We start from the raw sequence: 13,244 nt of genomic DNA, 5'->3' as shown, positions 1-13,244 counted from the left end.
ATAATGGCATTCCAGGCAAAACATTTTGGACCCTCATAGTTGTGACAAAGCTTCCCTATACTAAAAACACATCATTGTAATTATAGACCTCAAATTTTATTAAACTGCTGTAAGACTTACAACCAAAAGCAAGAATAAATTTGTATTTTAGAACATGTTTACACTGCCAGGCATGGTGCTGCACACTTGTAATCCCAACACTTTGGGAGGCCGAGGTGGGAGAATTGCCTGAGCCCAGGAGTTGGAGACCAGCCTGGGCAACAGAGCGAGACCCCATTTCTACAAAAAATAAAAATAGCCTGGCATGGTGGCACACGCCTGTAGTCCCAGCTGCTTGGGAGACTGAGGCAGAAAGATCACTTTGTTTGAACCCAGGAGTTTGAGGCCACAGTGAGCTATGATCACAACACTGCACCCCAACTTGAGGACAAAGAGCAAGACCCTGTCTTTAAAAGAAAAAAAAGCTTTTAAGTTGTGTCTTCTCACTGACAAAAGAAAATATCTTCAGACATTGATAAACTGTAGAAATAGCTTTCCTGTCTTTGCAATTAAAAATTTTCATCTTGAAAGTTATGGTTTAAAAAAAAATTTTTTTAGGCTGTGCATGGTGGCTCACGCCTGTAATCCTAGCACTCTGGGAGGCCAAGGCTGGCGGATCGTTTGAGCTCAAGAGTTCGAGACCAGCCTGAGCAAGAGCAAGACCCCATCTCTTCTAAAAAAATGGAAAGAAATTAGCTGGACAACTAAAAATATATATATATAAAAAATAAGCTGGGCATGGTGGCACATGCCTGTAGTCCCAGCTACTCAGGAGGCTGGGGCAGTAGGATTGTTTGAGCCCAGGAGTTTGAGGTTGCTGTGAGCTAGGCTGATGCCACGGCACTCTAGCCTGGGCAACAGAGTGAGACTCTGTCTCAAATTTTAAAAAAATTAAAAAAAAAAAAAAAATTTTTTTTTAAGAAACACAATTAAAATAGTCTAGCTGTGCTTAAGCTTTTAGTAAAAGCCAATGTGCTTTGTAGAGTTTTTACCCTCCTCTGTACTTTTCTTAGTTCACCAATGATTATGAGTTTTTCCACATATAGCATTGAGTAAAGTTAAATTTACTGTCATGCCAAAAGTGTTTGTCATGCCAAAGTGTAAATCAGTCTAGCATTGTCCTGTTTTTCCAAAGCATCTGAAGTGTAAATAGCATGAAGAATCATGCTGTTTAAAGACAACAAGGGAAAGATGTGGGAATTTAAAAAATCATTTTCTATACTTAGAAAAGACCAAACTTCAAGTCTAATTCTTCAAGGCTTATGAAAATGGTTTCAACATCATTATTAGATGGTAAGCAATCCATAATCAACTTATTAATATATTCATCTTTGTGCCCCCCCCACCCCATTAGCTTACATAGTAGGCAAGCAAATACTTCTTAGATGAATCAGCTTCTCAGATGACCTATGATATAGTACATACATGTCCATTACAAATGGGAAATGGATGCATAGGATTTAGGGTCTTATTAAAGTATACATGATATAGTAGCAAAATTGAAATGGAAAGCCTCAACCCAGACAAGTACCATTTCCGTTCCACATCAATCTAAGAACTAAAATACATGACTGACTTTGAGAACGGTAAATTGACATTTTTATGCTTCTCTGAAAGTACCCCAAGGTTAACTTTAGTATCAACTTACCTAAACCTACAATCAATTTTTTCATCCTGTAAGAAAATCCACTTACTAAAATAGATCCATCTTCTTTGGGCAGTATGTTAATTCATTTTTAAAAGGTTAATATACATGCTAGTCTGGAAGAAGAGGGCCTGATTTTCCTAAAGAGAAGTTATAGGAGATTGTGAGCTCATGAGGCAAAATTTGAAAGGGCCCAGTCATGGTATAACTGGAAAAGACTGTTACCCATCTATCTATCTTAGAGTAATAATTTTAAATCAGTATTAATATCTCCATTACCATTGATAAAATGACATTAACAGAGAATAAATGGATAGCTACTTGATTTTTAAAAAATCTTTTATTAGAATATCAATCTTATCAAATGAAACAAGAATCTTTGATGGATACTTTGATGTCATTCATCTGTTTGGACCAACTGTGGTTTATTTTGTTTAGGGAAAATTGTCCAACCTGAAATATGAATTATCTCTTTGCTTAGTATACTCTTCCTTATTATTTCTTAAGAAACAGAAAAGAGGACATTTCATTTGGTAGGAGTTAGTTCTTAATACTAAAGCAAAATAAATAAAAATAAAAAAGATGTCAATTTACTGTTTCTACTACCAAAGTACCGCTATGTAAAAGTTATAATCTTTAAGTGCAAATTATGGCATCAGCCAGTGGTTCCCAAAACAAATCCAATCACACTTTTACACACAAAACACAGAACACTTCCCTTTGAAAGTAAAAAAATAGATATAGTCAAATTTCAAAGAACAGCTCTTCGGTAATTACTATTTTTAGAAAACAAAACCAAAAAAATCCTCCAGACATAGTTTACTCAGTTTGTTGTTTCTCTCCCACCAGTCTTCAGTCATTGATACCTCAAACTTAAGGCAAAATGAAACACAAAGCAATTTAGATGCTTACAGGCAAGTCATGGGAAGGAATGGAAAATAATGGTTTAAGTAACATTTCTGTGAAACTAGGGATTTTGTTCCACTCTCTTGATTTGGTAGGAAGGGAAAAACAGATTTTGCTCCAGAACAGAAAGAAAAAGAAAAAACTTACTAGGTCATTGGTTTAAAAAAAAAAAAAAAAAAAATTACAGGCTGATGAATACTACCATATAAATTAGTCAAACATTTTATTATAGAGTATATATTTATATCAAAAGCACAAAAAGACTTTTATTCTGAAAATCAGGAAGATTGTGATGTTACAGCAGTATGATTCAGTAATTCCAGTCCTTTTCTATGGTTACTAAGTGCCTGATTACCTCAGTTAAAGCAAAGTACAAAAGAGGCCAAGGTCTCAGGTCTGATCACCATAAGGGTCCCTTAGCACTATTTGGTTTCTTCATTGGAGACATGTATTCCCAATCCCAGTTAGCCATTTTCCAAATGTTTGCTACTGGTCTCAATGGGTACCAAGCCAAATACTATACTCAAATACAATCAAAGCTCATGTTTCCATAAATCAGAAAATTAATCCTTGAATAAGGATAGCATAATTAGCAATTACCTAAATAAAATGAATCATCAAATATTCTCACATATTTGAAGTGAATTATATAGGAAGTAGTAAAGCCCAGAAGCATTCTATGGTAACCGAGCTGAAGAGAGGAATGACAAACTAGTAAATGCTATCATTACCTGTAAGGGTCATCAAATTTTTTTCTTCTTATAAAGATGCAGACATCATAGTTTGGGGGGCTTCTTTTGGTCTGGCTAATTTTTTTTTATTTTTTGTAGAGACAAGGTCTCACTCAGGCTGGCCTTGAACTCATGGCCTCAAGTGATCCTCCCGTCTTGGCCTCCCAAAGTGCTGGGATTACAGGTGTGAACCACTATGCCTGGTCTCAAATTCTTAGTAAAAAGTTGTGGCAGTTCAAGGCAGTTAGTTCCACAAGATTCCTCTTGTCTTTTCAAAAAGTCCTTTTTAAAAACACTACATGAAAATGAAACAAACAATAACCATGATTTCAAAAATCAGATTATTCTTCCTGTTTGTTCTTACAGGCCATTACTGTTCTTTCAAAACTTAACTCCCTGAGAGATCCCAGACTATGTCAGTCAAGTAAAGAAATTAAAAGTAAGCTTGAAGTTAATCTTATTTAAAAAGAAAATCTTTACTAGCTCATCACTTTTGATATCACTATAACTCTTAATATTAAAAAGTCAACAGGGTAAAATAAACTTCTAAGGAATATAGTTTTTTGAGAATACTTTGGGCGTAAATGTAACGTCTTTATATCAAATTTGTTATTCTAGTCAAGGATTTAACTGATGGTGCCGAAAATACAAATGTAGTATCATTATAAGAGGAAAGACTTTTTAAAATTTGTACCATCCAGCTTAGTTAGAAAAGTAGATTACCAACTACTGATTTATTGCTTTTAATATGATGAAACACCAGATTTGACAGCTAAATTAGCAGTGAGATACAAGTACATTTTTATCTTTAATCATTTTTGTAGAGTAGGACATGTACATATCCATATAAAAAGAGACTGTAGCAGATGCCTCCTAGAATCAACCAGTTCTTGTAAACATTACATTTGTGCAGATTTTCATACTTTGATTCCGAAATTGAGAACAATAAGATTAAAGGCAAATTTAGTAGCCAAAAAAAAAAAAAAATCCAGTTTCACTTCCTGCAACATATGGTACCACTCCTCTCTTCAGAAAAAAACAAAACAAAAAACCTAGCAGCACATAAAAAAAGTTATAAAACGTTTCAGTACTCTTTTTTTCCCTCCCATCAAAAACCAAACAAAAATAAAGTGCAGCACCCATAAAAGTGTCAAGAAAATAGCCAAGTTCTTCCTTTCTTGTAACAAAATAACACTTGGCCTCAGCAGTCTTAACCAAATTATACCGTGTCCATCATTTTGGGTTCATCATCTTCTTTATGTACCACTGAGTTTAAACTGCAGAGAGCTGTATTGATAGAATACTGAAGATAATCTGGATTCTGGTGGCCGGGGGAGGGGAGGAAAAAGGTAGAGGAAAAAGAACACATGATAACCAGTTTTATGCTAGTACATGCAACTACATATTCAGTTTCACATTTTCTATTCCTCTGCAGTGTAGTAGGGTAGGAAAGAAGATGGACTTTGAAGACAGACTTGGGTTGAAACCCAAGAAAATAAAGAAAAAAATAGGATGTTATCACTTCACCCAAAAAGATGCAATAAAAGACAAAATGATACCTGTGAAAAACAAATGTAATAAACGCCACCTTTCTTCTTTTAAAACTATAAATTGCTTAATCATACAAGGCTACATCTTCCATGTGACTATATGTACACAGCTACTGGTAATTTAAATGATAAATATGGCTTTAAGCCAGCATGTACTTTGAAGTTTACTATGTAATTACAACAGTAAATACTAAAAATGCGAAACATTTGAATAAAGAAAAAAACTCATTTATTGAGTAAAATTATAGTTATCTTCAGGGTCTATTTTGGTTTTCCAAAGATTAAAACAAACTCAGTGAGAAATCTTTAATCTTTTGAGAGGTACTTAGACTCTTATTTTTAAAATTGAGAATAAAACAACAGTTAAATTTTATGTATTTTTTAAACAGAAGGAGAATTCATAAATGTTATGTTTGCCCATTTCCCAAACTAGGAACAGAAAATATAAAATCTTATTCAATAAATGCAAAAATGTCTAGCCAGAATTGCAAAAAACAAAACAAACGATAAAAAGCAAAAATAAAACCATTATTATTTGTTAAAGCACCATGAACAAGGACATAGGCCCTTAAGATCCAGGACTTAAAGAAATTCTTCCCCAAGAATTCAATTTTGTCTACTCAGTTGATCAGATTGTCTGCTAGTACTTAAGACTTTTACTATTGTATCCCCTAGTTTATTTTATTTAATAAACACCAATTAGGAAAATAGTCAAAATGGGATAGATGTCTTAAACCTCCCCATTCTATAGGGAGGCAGGGTTTTCAAAAGATCCTGCTAATACAATATAATTACAATACTTTGTGAGATTCCTTTATTGTAAAAGCCAAAAAGCTAGCTAGAGTTTAATCAGGTCTTTATGAAGGAGGCAGTGCAAGTAACTGACTGAGGTCTGGGACATTCACCCTAGACCTCAGTTCTAATCCGCCTCTACTTAGTAATGCATTCCTCAAACAGAAACAGATTCATCACAATTTAATACAATTAAAAGCTAGCTTATAGTTTAGACTGTTATTTATATCTATATCCTTTGTTTAGCCCTCTTAAAACTAAGGATAATGGTATTTGGCTTATTTCATAAGATTGTTGTCAATTATGAAAGAGAAATTAAAAGCTAAAGTGTTACCTAAATTTAAGCTTTATAAAAAATGATCAATACTTTTGTTACATTATTCCATTCTCCAAAAAACAATGTGAAGGCCTTTTCTTGACAATCCAGGCTAAATTCCAAAGGCTTTCGGAACAGAGTTTACAATTACCCTATTAAGACTGGGCTCTAGTTTTCCATGACAGAATTTGAGTAATAGAATTGGCTGAGTAAGTTCTCCAGAACTCATCCATCCATCTCCCTAAGAACTTAAGATACTACTTAAAAAAACAGAAAGCAATCAATACATCTAACCTAACCTACAATTAAATTCTACTTATTTCCCGAGATTCTCATCTAGTAACATTCTCAACAGATTTCTTGTCCCAGTGACCAGTTCTTCCCAAGAGTATGTAATTGTTATTCCTATTTGTAGTACAGGTGAATGAGTGAATAATAATAGTAATCTAGGATTAGAATATTAGCATTTATTGTGCTGACTTCAGGCAAATTAGCTAACCTCCACGAGTCTCAGTTTATTCATCTATAAAAATGAATGAAAATGAATCATAGCATTTTTGAGAAGATTAAATGATACAACATGTGAAAGAGTTTTATAACCTATAAACTGAAATAAATAAAAATGGGATATTATTATTATGGTCAGATTTTTCTTCCAAACCTCCAAATTGACAACTTGGTTCCTCAGGTGGCCTCTCATTTTATCCGTTTCCCTCAACTAGTTGATAATCCTTCTGCACATCTAGTTGAAATTTTATCCAGCCCTGTTTCCCTCAGGAGGTCTAGACCAAGATGCTCAACTTCTCCCACTATGAGGAATGATTCTGTTAGCCCAGCTTAATTAAGTCTGAACAACCCTGATAACATCAGCAATTCAAAAGTGTCTAAACCGTACAATCATTCCAGCCCCCACCACCGTAACTATAAGGATTGCCTAGCAGCTGGTATCAGTGGCTATCTGATATGCGTAACAAGAACTTACTTCTCTCAAACCAGAGGCAACTTCTTGATAACACAGGCCTCTTAAGGTATTATAATGTGTATCTTTTCCCTCTTATGTTTATAATCAATGACATCCTTCAAATCTCTTTTTTCCACTGCATGCATGTGTGACATTTTAATTTTAGGAGGTTTATGTATTGGACCTGACAGTGACTTAGTCATAGAATTCCCTTGGAAAAACTACTTCCCTGTGGGATATCTCTCAGCAACCGAAGAGAAAAATCATCACTGCATTTAAATAACATTAAGAGATAATCTATAGAAAATCTGTAGGGAAAATATTCCTTACAGGTCTAAGGGGGAACATTACTGAAAATTTAAAATTCAGAACTTTATTGATTATTTCCATCCCTGAAAATATTTTTGAATGAATTGAGTATAATCAATTGCTTTCTTTAAAGGGCCTACAATACATGTAATTGGAATGGTGAAATTGCAGTAACATAAGGTCAAGATATTGGAAAACTCAATTTCTACCACATTAGAGGTTTAAAAATAAACAGAGGACTCTCCTCTCACATTGTCTTTTGAATGAGACTTCCCTTCTCACGATGTAGACAATAGACTAAATTGGCTAAAGCTGGTCTTAAAATCTTGAAGTCTGGAAATGAGAAATAACTGGGTTCTATTAAAATCAAAATGGGCAGGAACTATCTTATAACAACTTAAAATTATAATCCTAAATAGTATCAGGCAGAGCAGTAGTCTGATCCCCTCTTCTTTTTTATATAAATTCTTTCATGCTGGTGACAAGGTTTTATCTTGATCTAATAGCAGACTTTGAAGAGGCTCAAACAGTTGGCCAATTATTTCCAGATATAATATTATCACTACAATAATGAGTACTAAAAATGTTACATCTGTGGGCAACACCAACATTTAACAAGATAATAAATAATACTAAAAATAAACTCATGCAATACATCATCTTGGTTTCCACTCGCACATCCACTTGGAAGCTAATTCATCCTAAAAAATTTATAATGGCATAGTTCTCAGAATGGTATGTTCCTCAGGAGCCATCTTGAAGAGTTCATGATTGAGATAATCAACAGGTAACACTTGCCCTTAAGAATGCTTAGGCATAGGTCATTGTTTATGTAGTAAAAGGAGATGTCATTTGGTATCTAAGTACTTAAGAAATGGAAGAGATTCAGTGCCAAAACACGGCATGAAATAAGACTCAGGGTTATTTTCTGAGGCAAGAATATTTAAAATGGTCACACATACAAAAGAAAGAGTAAGCCAAAAGAATACAAATTACATGAACTAATACGCTTATAAAGAATTATTTGCATTTCCAACTTACCTGTGGTAAGGATTCTAATAAACCTATAGATCCAACACCAGAATGGGGAACATGGTTCTGAACTGTCATAGGCTGAAAACTTTGTGATTGAGAATAAAGTCTTACTCTTGACTTGAAAGCTTCAAGTTCATTTTTGAATGCTTCAAAATAACCTTCTTCCTCTGCCTAGAAAACAATAAAACAAAGACTGTATTTTTCAAGACTTCTTGACTGCACAGTAAGTTCTAAAAAGCATATAATAGGTCTCAGGTGGAGGAAGTAAAGACAAAGAGAATAGTTTAAATGTAGAAACCACCATGATCTTGTCACATTTGTGAAAACTACCTGTTTTATAGGAACATTAATAATTGGTTTGTTCCATTTCTTTCTGCTTCAGCAAAATAAAACAAGTAATAAGAAACAACTCCTCCCTATACACATACACACAACTGTAACAAAAGAAAAGGAGGCTTTCTCTTTATTTCCCTTGATTTATCTGGATCCTTGATGGGATACAAAATAGTCCTCATTTAACCTCCCACAATCATTCTATGCTCTTCCCACTGCCAAAACAACCACCAAGGGATATTCTTAAAACCTTTCAATTTGGTTTGGCATGGTGCTTCCCAGAACTTTGGGAGGCCCAGGCAGGATAGGAGTTCAAGACCAGCCTAGGCAATACTGTTGAAACTCCCATCTCTACAAAAAATTTAAAAATTAGCCAGGTGTGGTGGTGCACACCTGTGGTCCTTGCTACCCAGGAGGCTGAGGCAAGAGGGCCACTTGAGCCCAGGAGTTTGAGGCTACAGAAGGCTATGATCATACCACTACAACTTCACTCCAATCTGGGCGATGGTATGATTCTGTGTCAAAACAAAAACAAAGCCCCCCAAAACCCACCTTTTAATTCTCCACCAATTAATGAGGGGGCACTATTACTTGTTTCTAGTAATTCTCTGACCCTATATTCCCTATTTGTAAAAGCCGTGAAAACCAAATAAAACTCAGCATTCAACTTCCTTATGGGAATATCTTACGTACTAGTTAAGCAAATACCTTCTTTTCAACATCATAGTAAAAAGTATAACTTATGTTGAGGGAGGGGAACTAAGATCATCTAATGATCTATAATATAAGCAAAATTCTTGATACTCCCTATTGGCAGTTGCCTCTGTTTCCTCCACAGATAAAGAAATGACACAGAGCATATTCTATACTAACAGAATGGAGGCTTTAAGTTCAAGTGGTGGAAAAGATCTTGTCAAATGGAGTTTAGGTTACATAATCAGGTTAAAACCTATGGATTAGTAATAGCATTAACCTTATATTAGACAATGTTCTGTGCTGTCATTCTATCTTACGAATTTAGGAATAATTTCCTTAATTACATTCTAGCATCTCACCTTAGTCAGTATATGGTACTCGAGCAGACATATAAAATGTCAGCCTTCCCATCTTCATATCAAGATTTCAGAAAGTAATCTTTCTGGAAGTGAAGTAATAAGCGGCACAACTGCTGACCTTAGTACATGCCTAAGGCCTAGGGATTTAGATCTTGAGTGACTTGACTGATTTTGTATTATTAAGTAACCTACCGCCTACTTGCTTAATTTCTTTATGCCAATTTCCTCACCTATAGAATAAGAATAGTAATCCTCATAAAATGTTATAAGGATTTAATGAGTTAATCCACATAAAGTGCTTAGAACAGTACTTGGCACAAAGTAAGCATCCCATGAAAGTTATTATTTCTTAACTTAAAAAAAGAAAGCATAGTTTTTATTACTTCTATGTGTCAAGTAAAAATTTAAACTAGTCACTGGAAGCCTAGCTAAAATACCAAGTCAATCATTTACTCATTAAAACTCAACCATTGCAGGAAAATTTCCTATTTAGGTTGCACTTCAGAAGAGTTTAAGGCATTTAAGTTAGGACGACTGCCACCTTGATAGTTATCTTAAAAGTTAAAAATATAATTTTTTTCCCTCTGTTTATAAAAAGAAATCATTTATAATTCTACCACCCAAGTATAAACAATGTTAAACTTCTGGTACATTTCCTTTTAACTTCTAATTGTATGTGCTAAAATGTATCCTATATGCGAAAGAGTATGTAAAATATGTATGTATAGTTTATTCAGCAAAACCTAAGAAATAGATCATTACTAGTATCTTAGAAACCAGGTCCCAAGAGCCTTCCTCCTCCCCCTCTGAGGTACCATTATCATTAACTTTGTTTTAACAATTCCTTCGCTTCTTTAGATTTAACACTTATATATGTATCCTTCAACAATATATTTTTTAGTTCTGCCTGTTATAAAAAAAAGTAAAAATATAAACTTTAAAAAAATATAAAATGTTTTAAAAAATGATACTAGATATATTATCACTCTGTGGCTTGTTTTATTCACTCTCCTGTTTTCTTATCCATGCTGATGCTGGTTATTATATTACCAAATGAATACACAGGTTGAGTATCCCTTATCTGTAATGCTTGGGACCAGAAGTCTTTTAGACAGCAGATTTTTTTCAGATTTTGGAATATTTGCATTACCCTTACCATTTGAGCATGCCTAATTTGAAAAACCAAAATCTGAAATGCACCAATGAGTATTTCCTTTGAGTGTCACAGCAGTGCTTAAAAACTTCTGGATTTTGGAACATTTTGAACTTTGGATTAGGAATACTCAACCTATACCACAATTTATTCATTCTACTATTGACAGACATTTGGGTTGTTACTAGGCTTTTTGCTATTGTGAACAACTATGCTGTAAACATGGTAAGCTAGTGCACATGTGTAAGAGTTCTTCTAGGGCACCAGTTCTCCTTACGGTCTCAGGACTCTTTCACACTCTTGAAAATTACTGAGAAACCTAAAGAGCTTCTGTTTATGTGGGTTACATCTGTCAACATTCACTGTGTTAGAAATTAAAACTGAAGGATTTAAAAAAATATTAACTAAAAATAATAGCAAACTCATTACTCACTACCATTAATAATGTATTTTTATGTGAAAAACACTATTTTCCAAAACAAAAAAAATTAGTGAAAAGAGAGGCTTTTTTTTTTTTTCATTTTTGCAACTCTCTCTATGGTCTGGCTAGCTAGATTCTCACATGTGCTTCTGCATCAATCCGTACTATACACTCATGAGAGAATAAGAATGAAAATGGCAAATAACATCTTAGTATTATTAATATTATAAAAATAGGCCGGGCGCGGTGGCTCACGCCTGTAATCCTAGCACTCTGGGAGGCCGAAGTGGGCGGATCGTTTGAGCTCAGGAGTTCGAGACCAGCCTGGGCAAGAGCGAGACCCCATCTCTACAAAAAAAAAAAAAAAATAGAAAGAAATTATATGGACAGCTAAAAATATATATAGAAAAAATTAGCCGGGCATGGTGGTGCATGCCTGTAGTCCCAGCTACTCGGGAGGCTGAGACAGGAGGATCGCTTGAGCTCAGGAGTTTGAGGTTGCTGTGAGCTAGGCTAATGCCACGGCACTCACTCTAGCCTGGGCAACAGAGTGAGACTCCGTCTCAAAAAAAAAAAAAAAAAATTATAAAAATAGTTTTGACTGAGGGCCTCTTGAAAGGGTCTTAAGGACCCCTAAACCACACACCACACATTGAGAACCAACTCTCTAGGGTACATATCTAGGAAAATTTCTGAGTGTAAAGTATGCACTTGTTCAACTTTACTAGGAAATTCTGCAAAGTGATTGTGGTTGTTCCAATTTATACTTCTACCAGTGGTGAATGTGAATTCTTATTGCTCTACTTTTGTGGCAACTTTTAAATTACTACTAATCTAGTGAGTGTGTGAAGTGGTACTTCATCTTTCTAGATGTATCTCTTTTTCTTTAATATGGCCAACATCATCTTGTATGTATCACTTCTTTTGAATTTATAGCATATGCATTTTCTCAGATCATTAAAAATGTTCCATAAATGTAATTTTAATGGCTGCATAATATTCTATGTACCACAGGTATTTTTAACCATTCCTTTAATTACTGAATTTTTAGGTTTCTTATTTTTTCATTACAAAAGTCTGACTTCTCATTAAACTGTGAGTTCTATACGAGGAGGATCCTGTATATATTATTCAACAGTACATCCTGAGTATCTAAAATGGCTGTGCTTTGCATTAGTAGGCACTCAGTATTTATTGAAAGAATAAATGATGGAACACTGCAAGTTTCCTAAATACATACATTCATTTGAATGGGTCTCAATTTAATATATGTGCTATAGTACAGTCTTTTATATAGCTCCTTTAAGTCTAAATTAGCAATATAAATTTTCTTTTCACTAAAAAAATCTACAGAATTTAGCCTGTCGCATCCTGGTTGGATGGCTTCTTTTAATGTGTATAGAACAAAGAGGTCTCAGCTAAGGCCTCACCTTCCCATTTATCATTATCAAATAACTACTTACTTTGGCTTTCTGGAAAAATAAACGAAAACACCCTCTTGGATCCACATTACAGTTTTTGGCCATTTCCATAATAAACTGCATTACAACAGCTTGATGTGCTATTTGTTCCATTAGAGCCCCTTTCTGAAAATAAATAGATTAAAGTTATAAGAAATATCTCTAGAAATACATTTAATTGATATACTGATTCAAATTTTGAATTTTTAGAATACTTTTGATTTTACTCTCTTTACCCATAAATAAAATACTTTACAATATAAAGGGTATATCTTAGTTTTTATTATTTGCATATGGACCAGAATAAGTAAAGGAGAACCATGCTATGGGCTTGATTTAACACTGTGATTACTGTTTGGAGTTTTAAAACATGACTTTCTAATTAGTCAAAAAAGAACAAGGATTATAGTGTATGGGAATAAAAGAGATGGGACAGGGTGTGGTGGTACAGAAAGCACATTGGAAAAGTTTCCAAATGCTAAATGAAACAACTAAAAAAAAAAAAAATTACTACCTTAAACTCAAGTAGGTCCATAAA

The 13,244-nt window shown here is 34.1% G+C and overlaps 1 protein-coding gene across 3 annotated transcripts in view; it reads right to left on the bottom strand.

Moving 5' to 3' along the window:
* CDC37L1 (cell division cycle 37 like 1, HSP90 cochaperone) overlaps positions 1-13,244 on the bottom strand; it is a 36,329-nt gene that overhangs the window by 8,609 nt on the left and 14,476 nt on the right. The window contains exons 5-7 of one of the 3 annotated variants that reach the window (XM_069476456.1): positions 12,710-12,832; positions 8,291-8,455; positions 2,824-3,616 (exon numbers count right to left, since the gene is read on the bottom strand). In XM_069476456.1, coding sequence (XP_069332557.1) covers positions 3,608-3,616; positions 8,291-8,455; positions 12,710-12,832 — 297 coding nt within the window. In that variant the 3' untranslated portion in view covers positions 2,824-3,607. The other 2 variants (XM_069476454.1, XM_069476455.1) reach the window with 2 other exon arrangements.

The sequence above is a fragment of the Eulemur rufifrons genome, chromosome 7 (genome assembly GCF_041146395.1).
Source record: "Eulemur rufifrons isolate Redbay chromosome 7, OSU_ERuf_1, whole genome shotgun sequence".
In the NCBI taxonomy this organism is placed as follows: domain Eukaryota; kingdom Metazoa; phylum Chordata; class Mammalia; order Primates; family Lemuridae; genus Eulemur; species Eulemur rufifrons.
This window is presented reverse-complemented; position numbering and strand designations above follow the sequence as displayed.